The 12482-nt window shown below is 41.0% G+C and overlaps 1 protein-coding gene across 3 annotated transcripts; it reads right to left on the bottom strand.

Annotated features, from left to right (window-relative positions):
• Window positions 1–4770: 4770 nt before the first annotated feature.
• Window positions 4771–10912, bottom strand: dmap1 (DNA methyltransferase 1 associated protein 1). 3 transcript variants are annotated; one of them, XM_062424733.1, is made up of 10 exons: window positions 10522–10912; window positions 10217–10308; window positions 9834–10029; window positions 9359–9517; window positions 9050–9217; window positions 8447–8632; window positions 8060–8146; window positions 7242–7314; window positions 6392–6744; window positions 4771–5510 (listed from the first exon to the last, which is right to left on the bottom strand). In XM_062424733.1, the coding sequence occupies exons 1-10, from the start codon at window positions 10615–10617 to the stop codon at window positions 5451–5453; spliced, it is 1470 nt and encodes a 489-aa protein (XP_062280717.1). In that variant the 5' UTR covers window positions 10618–10912; the 3' UTR covers window positions 4771–5450. The 3 variants fall into 3 exon arrangements, with proteins under 3 accessions (XP_062280717.1, XP_062280718.1, XP_062280719.1); XM_062424734.1 differs by having other exon boundaries at window positions 8060–8131; XM_062424735.1 differs by having other exon boundaries at window positions 10217–10296; window positions 10509–10612.
• Window positions 10913–12482: the final 1570 nt, after the last annotated feature.

Below are 12482 nucleotides of genomic sequence, written 5' to 3'. Positions count from 1 at the left end.
GCAGATCTGACTCCACTTATAGGCTTGTAGATAATGAATCTCTAATTGACTCATTTAAATACTGTTTGCCTGCAGGAGGGCCTTTGCATTAAGTGTTTGATTGCCCTCATATTAACTGTCATTAATCCCCTCTGCTCTTAATAAGGACTTTATGAGGCTTTCTTAAAACTTCTCCTCTATCTCACTATACCCTTTGCATAATTAAGTAGAATATTCAAAAATATGGAAATGAAGAAGCTCTCAGGATTTGACTAATGGTCTTTGTATCACAGAATTCCAATTATGGGCAAACCTTTGCATTTTCTGTTCTGCATTGGGTCATGGTTCATTAACTTGGGTCAATGTGGGTCGATACAGTTAACTGTTTTCTTTAATGTCCAACTCGAGCCCACTTTTCATAGCAAACGCTATGAGTGCCTATACCTGTGGTATTCACTGACACAAGAAGTATGGCATATACAGGCGTTGTAGTGTCCTTTAGAGGAAGATGTACGGCACAGAGTGAACTTTTGACAGCACTGTCACTGCGCCAGAGTGGGTGAGAGACACAAACTTGTCTGTGTTTATAGCTTAACTGATCCTCTTATTCCTGCTACTCCTCCAGTCTCTCTGCTCTGCCCTAATCTCTCCGGGGGTCTTACTGGGCCAGGATGACAAATGGGAAGGAGAGGCCAGCCAAGCGTGGGCTCTGTGGAGAGGCTCAGGCCGAGGGTCTCACTAAGCCCCCTCAGCTCTGCCCTGGATCATGTCAGACATGGCCTATACTAACCCCAAGGATGGAGAGGCCACACACATCACACACAATCTCAGGTATACGCAATACACAACCAGCCATATATATAGTTCCACACATGTAAATATACACACAACAAAACACACATTCAAAACACTGTACCAGATTGAGTTGTCTCATATCATGTCACTTACACGCTTACACCTACAACAGCTCACGCTTCTAAGTTGCTCCAACAATCTAAGACAAGTCTGTGAATGTCAGACCAGAACTGGTGGCACCAGATAAAACCCAGTCAACTCTATTTCAATATACATAGTCCAGCTTAATAAGAGTATGTACTAAATGACTGCAAAGTAATGAGTGGCTGTGTGGCTGTACTCAGAGCTGTGACACTTACAGCCATGAGAATGTAATGCGTCAAAGCCTCCTTCCCCCCCGCCCCATCTCTCTCTCTCTTGCTCCGTGCTCCTCTGCGCCCCACTGCCTCTCAGCCACGGGATCAGCTGCAGGCGCTAATGAAACGTCAGTCAGGTAATTGAGGCTCTGGCGGTGGCGGGCCAGCCAGGCAAGCAGTCAGCCTGTGTGGGTGATGACACCAGGACGCTAGCAGCTACAGGATCCCAGCAACCCCCTATGGAGTATCGCAGGAAGAACCGCTCCAGACCCAGCGGGGTGGAAAATATTGCATTCACGTTGATATTTCCCCATGTCTTCCTGTTTGTGTTAGGGAGAATGTTGAGCAATGAGTAGTAAGGTATGTACAGGTAAGTTGAGTCATCAACTCGACTACAGATTGTTAAGCTTGGTGAAAGCTGCTGTTAGCGAGGAGGATGTTCTGCCAGCGGCCCCAGTGAAGGAGTCAGAGGTTAAAATCCTTTGTTATTGCACCCTAGAGTGATGTTGCCATCCCTGCCGCTCGCTGACCTGCTCAGCACCCCCAGTGAGTTATGGGTAATGTTCAATTCCCCCGCCGTGACAGCTGCGGATCCGCATGGTAAATTGGATTTTTTTTTTCTTTGTTAGAATTGTGCTTGTGCAGGTAAAGAGAGGGAGAACGACATTCACTGCACTGCTTTGCGGAGGTAACTCTGCCACATATAGTTCAGAGGCCTCTCTATCTCTCACTGACAAATTAAACAGGTTTGAGGTTGGATGGTAGAACAGAGTGGACCTAGTCTGTCCAACCAGGTTTATAGTCAGCCTGCAATCACAGCACTGACCTGAAAAGGCCACAATCTGCTAACCCTGATGTGTCTCCTTCTCTTTATCATGTATGCCAATACAGACAATATAAAGGTCCACACACTGTATGTGGGTACAGAGACAAGCTCAGCAAAAAATGGCACACAACGGTGAACTCAGTGGAGCATTTTACAGCTAAAGAGTTTTTAGAAGTTAGTGGGGACTAAAAGAAACCTAAAAAGAGAGAAAATGTACTCACACGCAATGATGTCAAAGAATTTAGATTTACATACTCAAACAAAATTAGATTTCAAATCGGAGTTATAGTAATAGGCCTTACATAGAATATTTTGTGCTCTCAATATACAAACTCACAAATCAATTCTTTCACCCACATTCACCAGTTTAGCCAAATTTGTCCTAGCCTCTTGTTCACTCTGTTTGTGATTGTACAAAGGACGCCTTCTTCCATTATAACTCCACTACATTCCTTTCTTCCAAGGTAGGACACCTTGAAAGACAACAACACCTGACCAGAGATGTTCCCAAGAGCAGAACAGTACCGAGGAATAGGAAGTCTACATTTAGTCCCAGTCTCTCAGCTCTACTCAACTCCACTCTCTTCTGCCTCCCCGGGGCTTTAATGTGGAGAGTGGACAGTTGGGTTAATGCCTTGCTGTAAGCACTGTTTAGTGCCAGTGATTGGGTTTGTGTTGAAGCAGGCCTTCCCCCCCAAAAGCAAAAAATCCAGTGGAAATGACTTCCACTGTTCAGCCCTTGGGGCACCTGTGATTTTTCAACCTCCGGTTTCAACACCCCTCCTCTTTGTTGCAGCTCAGTGTCCCAGAGGGCACAGGTGAATTTGATGTGGAACAATGATTAAAAGTTTTCTCCCTCAAGGTGACCTAAATACTGGAGGAGGTAAAAGTCAAAGTGAGAGACATGGAGATGAGAGAGGGGCATGGAGGTGAAAGTCCGTTTTGAGCATTTGTTATGGCCCATATAGCAAGTGCTAAATCTTTTTGGAATTTTGGAGGGAAAGTATCCAGCAACTGTCCTTTCACTGCTATTGCACTGTTTCCCTTGTAGTGTGACATGATGGGTATAAAGCACTGTGCCACAGAAAGGAGGCATCGACAATCTAATCACTGTCACATCAGCGATTACCTCAAGGCGTGATGTATTTGAACAGGGTTCTATCACATCTGCTATTACCTGTCTCTTCCTGCCTTATGTCCCTCAGTACACATCCTTTCTCTTAACTGTGTGTTCAATCACCACCACCACCAGCATTGCCTGCTGGTGCGGCCGAGCGACCCCTCGACAGTGACGTATGCCAGCGATTAGCCTGGATACAGTTCAATTATGATAAACGGCCAGCACACCTCTTAGGCCATGATTAAAGCCTCAGCCTGGCCTTGATAAAGAGATCCCATCTCAATGCCATCACAAACACATTATAAGACACTCCGCCATGGTGTTCTGCCTCATGCTTTTCACATCAGTGCTGCAGAACCTACACTGTAGCCCGGATGGAGCTCATGGCAGACAGAGCTAGATGTAGGTTGCTTGGGGTCTTTATCATTCACACATGGCTGGTGATGCATCCCTGCACACCTATTTTCAATTTAGACTAGTATTTATTAATAACCTCCACCTCCTTGAAGCCCATCTTACAAGATACCTACCATATAACTTAAGATGGGTTTAGATATTGAGAGATAGAGAGGGAGAGAGAAGCCCCAGTTTTGATAAATGGATGAGCAGTGATGAAAAGAAGATATCAGAAGAGCATGAAAGGAGAGGGGAAGAGAGCAGAGCATTAATCCAAGACCAGGCTGGTAGAGAGAGGGAGCGAGAACGAGAGATGGAGAAGAACGGGAGAGAGAGGGGAAGAGGAAGCAAAAGAAAGATCGCCTTTCGGCTGTGTTCTGTCAAGGGAGAAATTACACATTTACGGAGGTTTTTTCAAGCAACGACGGGTTCCATAGATCAAACCACTGGATTTATGAGCCAATTTTCAACATGAAATATAGACACAGAGAATCCATTTTACCCATGTTTACTTGCCTTCTCTCACTCTTTTTCTTTCTCTCTCAATCAAACAGCCTAGTGTGTGGATGGGTTTACTTAGAGCTTAGAGCTGTAAATGTGGTGATGATACATTTTATAGATGTTGTAGTGTTTGTTAGGAAATGAGCCCTCTGAAGTTGGGAAGGATCAAGACTTTAACAAAGATGATATAGTTATTAAAAAGTCTTGCAATGTTTGAGTGATCAGTTTCTTTTGCGGAAATAACACAAAAAAATTGCAATATAAACATACATTTAAACCTTAATTTGTGATCCAAAATCCCTTTTTTTTTTTGGTTATAGGTCAAGAGATGTAATGAGGAACATAAAAAAGCCAAAAGCAATTTTAAGTAATTTTAAGTTTGTATGAAGATTGCAGCACTTAATATACCTACATTTTTCCCAATTCTATATACATATTGTACAGTCATATCACAGTGCACCCCTCTTCTGTGCAAACATATTCAAAATTTGCATAGAAATTAATGTCTAAGTAGGCTAAATCACATAATTGACATGCAATTAGCAATATTATGGGGAGGGAACCTAATGAAGTTTTCATGGCTGTGCCAACCAAAGAATGATCACTGCTAAATTATCATATTAATGAAGTCATTAGTTGTCACTTAACTTAAATGACAGGTGAGGTAAGAATGTCATGATCCTACAATTTCCCTGGCAAATTTGTATTCAACACTAATTTCCTCCAAGATCTCCTCTGAAAAATCTTGTTATGTGAAAGGTACTGCAGTGGAGTAAGCATGCATAACACATGGCAAGTAAAAACAAAACAATGGGGTTTATTGAATCATTGACGAAAGCATCTTCAAGGTCACCTAAGGACAAAGAGCACAAATCACCCCCACTAGTCCACACATAAAACGCATAACAGATGGAAGCAGTATCCACGAGAAAGGAAGATGCACTCTGTGTCGAGAGGGAGCCGGTACTACAGGCTAACACAAAAACACATTTCCAGTAAACACTATGGCATGATTAGGCCAGAAAAAAACCTCATATGGGTCAAATGAACATTGCAGCTTGAGGTCCTCCCACTCCAAGAGTGTGTTCTTTCATTCCAATTCATTTCAATTACCAAGTCATTCCAACCTTCTTCCCCATGTCCCGATTAGCTCGGCCTGGCAATTTACAGTTGATCTTGCCTCATCTAAGGCTGAGCTTTGATGGAAGCAAGGAGAAGAGCAGTAATGGAATGAAATGTCACTCAGTCGTTGCCTTTGTAAAAGCGATGGCGGGCAAGCCAGATGGGGAGGGATTGTAGAGGTCCAGTCAGTAGCTGCAAAGCTGTGTCTGTGTGTACGTGTTGTCCATGGTGTTTGTACATAAATGGACAACATGGTATCCTGCTCACCCCGTGTCTCTACTGTCCAAACACAAAACTCATAGCATCTCCATTCCCTTTGTCCTCCATCGTATGTCAGCTGGTACTCTCGTCCTCATCAAGGCTTCTTCACCTTTTTCACTGATGACGAGCTGGATGCTGATTCTCTACGTTTGCGCTGCAATGTGACACACAAAACAATCTCATCAAGGACTGACAAAGGTCCACATTCTGTGCTGCTGTGTGCTGTGACAGGACAAAGCATCTGCGCTCACTCATATTTCTACAGCATGTTTGCCAGACTGCCAAGTGAGTTGTCCATGAATAGTGAATGTTGTTTAATGTATGACAGACTCCCCATGGTTAAAACAGCAAGAGGGGAGATGTGCAGTGGACTAACCCTTGACAAGTGCATCAATTTCTGTTTTTTCCCCTCCTTTTCGCCCAATTTTCTGTGCACGGCTGTTCCTGTCACTTCTGACTCCCACTGATGGTCCTGGGAGGGTGTAGACAGCCATGTGTCTCCAACCAATACGCATGGCATCACCATCTGCTTGTTGTTATATACCAGCTCAGCACAGATCTTTATTATGAGTAGTGGTTCACTCAGTCTACCTAGATCCTACCGTTTTTTGCAGAGGCACCCAAATCACCAGGAGTCGCTAGTACAATGACAGGGACTGGATCCCACACTGGCCACTATCATTGCCAACAGTGTTAACAGGGTGCTTGAATATAGTATTAGACAATAAAAAGAATATATCTGCTGTTAACGCAGGATGCATTTGTAAGTTCTGTTTGATGGCTATATAATCCAGTGATATACTATATCTTTAGATGTAACACCATATTCCTGACATGCTCCATCAGCAGTCAAGCTTAATTACACTTTTGATTAGTTCCCCAATAATCATTTGCATTTATAAAACAGTTTTTAAAGTCTTCAAAAATGTTTAAATTGCAGGTCTGTCATATCATCTGTTTAAACAGTTGCAATATTTTCATCTGATTAGCTATGATATGCTTTGGACCAGGATAGGAGAGAGATAGTAGACTTACTGAGTTGGGGGTTAGTGGCGCTCCTACAACATCAATGATCTGCTCTTTCGCTTCCACCTTGATGTCATCTGCGCTGGGCCAGGTCTGGACTTCCACCCCTGGTGTGGACGACGTGGTGCTGTTGGTGGCATTGGTATCCCCACCCTGCAGTGTGGCAGCTGGACCCAATCCTATACTCCCACCACACCCACTTCCACTCCCGGCCTTCAGCAGGGCCTCATAGCGATGACGCAGCATCTGTTGTTCATACTCACAATTGCTGTGGGCCTGCTTCAGCTCATAGAGCAGCACCAGGTCACTACGCAGCTCATTGAACATCTGTACAATCTCTTCTGTCGGCATGGGGTTGAGATCTGGATCCATAGACAAACATGAAGGCAGAAAAATGGTTAAACTAGATTTCAGTTACCCAAACACATTAATTAAAACATCACAAAACCAGTTTGTGAGTTTATTACACAAAGTAGAAGTACAAGTGTACATGTATTCTTTCCAAACTGATCATTAACAAGGCATTTTATTTAGTTTGGTGCGACCTATGAACCAAATAATTACAGCCTTGGCATGTATGAAACAATTTGAAAAACTTTGCCAGTGTGCAGACAGCTGCATATACTAGTGAATGCAAATGAGAAGCCAGACTCCATATCATCAAACTGACAACTTTAAAATGAGATAGGACCTGTGAGATGCTTTATGTAGGTGCTACAATGTGTATTCAAAATATAGTGAAAGAAATTAACATTTTTGTTATTCCAGCTATGTCGAATAACAGTACCAAACAAAATAAAAACAAATTCATAGTATGGATCTTTATGTTGTAGGTCTGTTGCAGACCAGAGTTACTCACCTACTCCTTGCTCTATCAGGATCTGCTCAATGGCCTTGATCTTCTTCTGGCCCACCGAGCTTGGTAGTTTCATCTGAATCACACACATACACACACCCGTCAATACTACCTAGATGTCTCTGATGTAACTGTAACAGATTCAGCTTCCTGGATGCCTTGCAAAAGATCATTAATTCATTGGAAATATAAGATTATGGTGTGATTTAAGGTGCAGAGGATATGAGGATAAACAGCTCCACCACTGGGCTTTTAATTCGTATGAAATGCACTTCAGCGGGCCAGATCAAAATGTCTTTATTCACTGAACTCTGTCTGACTGATTAGCTAGAGGGGAACTCCACTCTTTAGCCGTGCTAATGCATTTTCCATAGAGCGCGGCAGCTCCTCATCAGTCTTGAAGATGAATAAGAGTCCCCTTGCTAGGTCTCACAAATATTAGCTAGTCACTAACGGAATTAATCATCACTGTGCTAATGAGAGATAGCTGGCTCAAGTCCAACATTTCGACTGCTCACATACATCAACTGCAGGGTCAGGTATGGCTAAAATACTGTTCAAACTAAATTCAACAAAAAATTCAAGCTCCTCAAAGGCTCCTATTTTTCCTAAAATCACGACTGACGGTTTTCCCAATAGCAGAGAAAAACAATTTCTTGATACAGAACCCTAATCAGAAGCTATGGGACTAATCCTGACTCAATCAGTGTTCTAGGTTCTCCACTGGTATTTGAAAGCCATGTTGAAGTTTTAAATAGAAGGTGTGTTCAAGAATATCCTTTTAGTCTTTACAATACCTCAACACGGATAGCAAAACTCACCCTCTGGCTGCGTAGTGTAACTCCCGCCGATTTAAAATCTGGGAATTTGATGCCTGCTGTCTCTGGTACAGCCTGAAGAAGAAACGACTGATGAGAGACATGGATAAACCAGAGATGTCAAAGCATTCAAATAATGTTTATGGGATGAATATTATTAAGGTGTGAGAACTGCTTCACATTCTTTGAGTAGTTCAATCAAAAATAAGGTAAAATGAGGAATTCAAAAAGATCAAGACTGCTTTCCTATTATTACATTTTTGCTTAATATTTCAATATAATCATTACATTGATGATTGCACAGTCATGAAGCTGACCTCAACTAAAAACATGCTTTTCCTCTAAACATTTAGTTGTGCTTTAGATAATTTGTTTTGTGTGTGTGCTTACCGGTTTTTCTGTTTCTCTTTTTTGTGGGAGCTTCTTCTTGGAAACCCTCTTTTCAGCTCGCCTCAACTCTGTAGTTGTGTCAGCTGCTTTAATGAGTTTCTGCAGATCCTGAGCCTTCTTCTCTCGCTCTTTCTTCCTATTCTCAATCTTTCTTAGCTCCTGAATAAGATATTCCTCTTCTGCCACCTGCAGGGAAAACAAAAGAATTGCAACATTAATATGACCATATATTATAAAAAGCTGGCACACATCTTACTGAATAATAATAAAATCATACAGTCTTTTTGTGCACTGGTGCTCAAAAGCTATAGGCTAAACAACAGGAAAAGATTCATTGCTGACATCAATTAGTATATGTTTGAGTTGTAGTCCCAGCACTGTAAACACTATATTTGCTAACTGTCTGGCACAATTGGATTTTTATACATTCCCTATTTCAAACAACAACCTTCCTTTCCTGAGTTTATGCCTACGACTCACAATACTGTTTGTTGTTTAGCATGACGCCACTGATCATGGTAATATTTCTGTTCCCAATTCTTTACAACTGCATAAGAAACTGCATGAAAATGCATCTTACATTCAAATCACAAGGTTACTAACTTGTTCTGGTGTGCGATTGAAGAGCTTCCCCAGTTGTTCTTTGCGGCGCCTTTCATGGCCAGCATCAAAGATGTAAATCTTGGGCTCTGTCCCTGAAGCTGCACGGACCTTGGTCAGCTTACCACAAATATTATAATAACGTTCTTTCAAATCCTCCACAGAACGTTTCTGAAAGCATAAATAGAAGAATGTGACTAATAATATGATCTTTAACTTACTGCATTATGATTATGATTATTATACACCTTTATTTTAGTGACATATTCTCAGTAAAAGAGAATGTCAGTGGGTGAATGACTGAGTGGTTACTCTGTATTGTTGGTGGTCATAACGGTCGTGGACAACTATAAAGCGCAGGTCAAAGCGCTTGCACAGGTCAAATAGGTGGTCTGTCTCTGCTTTAGTCCAGCCATCATCATGGAGATGCATCTGATACTCCTGTTCGGAGTACACTGGCACTTGCACCGACTATAGAGACAGATGGGAGAACAGAGGAAATATACTGAATAAGGAAATGACAAGTGTAAATTTGTGTGTATCTATCTAAAGAGATGAAGAGATCACAGAGGATGGGTAGCCAAGTCTGTCCATTGTGTCAGTGCTGCATGACTGATTACAACATCTGTTGGTTTAAAGTGTTGAGACAAAGAAATCTTCCTTCTCAGTTATTCAGTTGTTGTTCTTTTCAATTGAAATACATATTTGACCTTAACAAAGTAAACCTCTAAAACAGATCCTATAAGTTATTAGGACAAACTGAAAATAAGATAGCAACATTGCCTACCTTGTTGAAGCGGGCAAACGGGTAGTCCTTGCCCTCTTCTGCAACACGTCGCCAGTGGTGGAATATGGCCCCGTCCCTGCGAGCTGGATTGGTGAAGGGCATCCACTTCCAGGGACGCACCTTCTTACAGCCCAGTTTGGCTTTGACTGTCCTGTAGCCCTGAGTCGTGTCACTTGGCAGCAGAGGGGGGGCATCTCTGGAGATTAACAGGAGGGAAACAAATTCTAGTTAAAGAACCTTAATCACGTCTCACTTTTGTCGCAATTGCTTCTTTGTCCAACTGAAAGGCTATAAAAACAAGTCAGCAGTGCATGAATCCAAACCTAAAGGATAATTCACTGCACAAATTCAAGACAAAGCCATAATTTCAAAGGAACACATACTTCTTATCTGAATACAGCAGAGCATAGACCTCTCTGTGCATTCCTTCTGGTCTCTTGAAGGTCAGCGTTTCAGTTGCCTTCTTGGTTTTTTTCTGAGACAGATGATGGAGAAATTGGTTATTTTGATTGAAACATTTTGGTAATCTCAAAATGACACAAATACATAACAATAATAATGGTACTCGTCTCAAACTCTTGCTGTGACCCTGGTGTGGTTGTCTTCTTTTTGTCACAAGCCCTGTGTAACTCGATGTACAACTGTAGTAAATATATCTTTAAAAGTTAATGTTACATTTATGTCTTACCTTGTCTGAGTTGATGAGGTCTTTTTTGCTGATGGGACCGTCATTTTCCCCTCCAGTCAACTCCAGTATGTCCCTCACATCAGCACCGGTACCCATGATTTATACGTTGTTAAATAATACTTTTCACAATCTATAAACACAATTCACGTTGTGCTGCTCAGCGGCTAACTGGCGTCCCTAGCGTAAGGCTAATGCTAACGCTACCATTGCTAAGTTACGTTAAATTTACACGGAGCCGCAAACGGCCGAGTAACGCTTTTGTACAATTTATTTTCTTAATATTACCGTGAACGTTTCAACAATACGTGAAAGCTATGGGGACGGTAAATACTGGCATTCCCATGCTATTGTTCAGGTTGTGGTATCGAGCTAGCCACCTCACTGCCTCGACTGACGGCGCTCTGTACGGAACTAAACAAATGTTGACTGTCGCCACCGTGCGGTCTGGCGCCGGTACACTTAATAACTACAAGGTAACTTATTTATTGGATGATAAACATTTATTTAGAACAACTTTCGGCTGTCATTCTTTTAAAATAAAATAGGTTGAACATTTACATTAATAAATATGTTATACCCAAATTATGGTCCTCATTCCTCCATTAAACCTACGCCACTTCATTAGGTACACCTGTGCAATCTAATGCAATCCAATACAACAGCTCTGCCATAAATTCTACTTTTGTAAAGCTTATACTTTTTCAGTTTTTGTTGACATTGTCAGAAAGGTTATAATTATACTATAACTTATACTATACTATGTTTATTATTGAGGTTGCAGTAGGTGATGGTGGTGTACTGGATTGCATTATCTTGAAAAGTGTTCCCAATATTTTTCCCTCCTATGTTAATGCAATGGACAAAATATTAAGAACACCGATGGATATGACACACCCCAACACTCCACTGCTACCTCAGTATTAAACATCAAGTAGAATTATGACCTTTCTGACAATGTCAGCAAAAAACTGAAAATGTATAAGCTTTATGAAAGTAGAATGTAAAGCAGAGCTGTTGTATTAGATTGCATTAGATTGCACGGGTATACCTAATGTAGTGGCCAGTGAGTGTATAGTCATAACTGCGTTAAATCGCTGAGTGTGATGGTGCCTTATATCACAGAAGTGTATCGTCACCATATTTATGTCATACACAAAGGTTTGAAATCGAGCCCATAAGAAAACTTTATTTATTTATTTATTTTTTATGTAAACTATGCCACGAAATTATGGAATTGTTCACCAAGATAAATAAAAGGCCAACTCGTTAACTACTTATTGAAAACAACAACAACAAAAAAGCTGAAAACACACCAGTACAACTTGGCCTTTTCTCAGATCCCTTCCTTTCCATTCTCTGTTTTTAATTATTCTTCATTGTTTTATCAGCCATTTTATAATTATCATTTGTGTTTGTTTTAGTTGTTCGCCTGTTTTTTGTTTGTTTCGTTCTTATTTGTTTTTATTGATCTCTGATTTGGTTTTGTTCTGGTATTCGGATTTTGTCATTTGCATGTAAAGCACTTTGAGCTGCAATCCTTGTATTAAATGTGCTATAAAAATAAGGTTACTCTTATAATGATTATTATTATTTATGTTAAAATTGAAAGAAAGTGACAGAAGGGGGACAAATAATGATACAGACATTGATATATAACATAAAATTGTCAAACATGTCCTTTTTTAATTTTTTCTCTCGGAGAAATGATAGAGTGATATAGACATGGATACGTGACACAAAACAAACATGGCCTTTCTTTAATATGATTAAGATTAATTGATTAAATGTGATCTGATGGTAGTTGGGGGGTTTTCAGAAAATGTATGGCTTACAGTATAACATAAACAAGTACAAAATGAGGTAATATTTTTGGTAAGACCTTCTACTACATGATTCTCCTTCAGTGCAGTCAATATAACATTGAGAGCTGAAGGCAGGTTGTAACTGAATGGAATATAGTG

The sequence above is a fragment of the Scomber scombrus genome, chromosome 8, assembly GCF_963691925.1.
Source record: "Scomber scombrus chromosome 8, fScoSco1.1, whole genome shotgun sequence".
NCBI lineage: Eukaryota > Metazoa > Chordata > Actinopteri > Scombriformes > Scombridae > Scomber > Scomber scombrus.
This window is presented reverse-complemented; position numbering and strand designations above follow the sequence as displayed.

What these genes read in the sequence shown, in the direction of transcription:
- dmap1 (XM_062424733.1), bottom strand. Translation starts at nt 10,617, where the DNA reads ATGGGTACCGGTGCTGATGTGAGGGACATACTGGAGTTGACTGGAGGG. An exon ending in CTGCTGTATTCAGATAAGAA is followed by an intron (nt 10,030 to 10,216) that starts GTATGTGTTCCT and finishes GTTAATCTCCAG; the next exon opens with AGATGCCCCCCCTCTGCTGC. An exon ending in TTACACTACGCAGCCAGAGG is followed by an intron (nt 7,315 to 8,059) that starts GTGAGTTTTGCT and finishes TGTGTGATTCAG; the next exon opens with ATGAAACTACCAAGCTCGGT.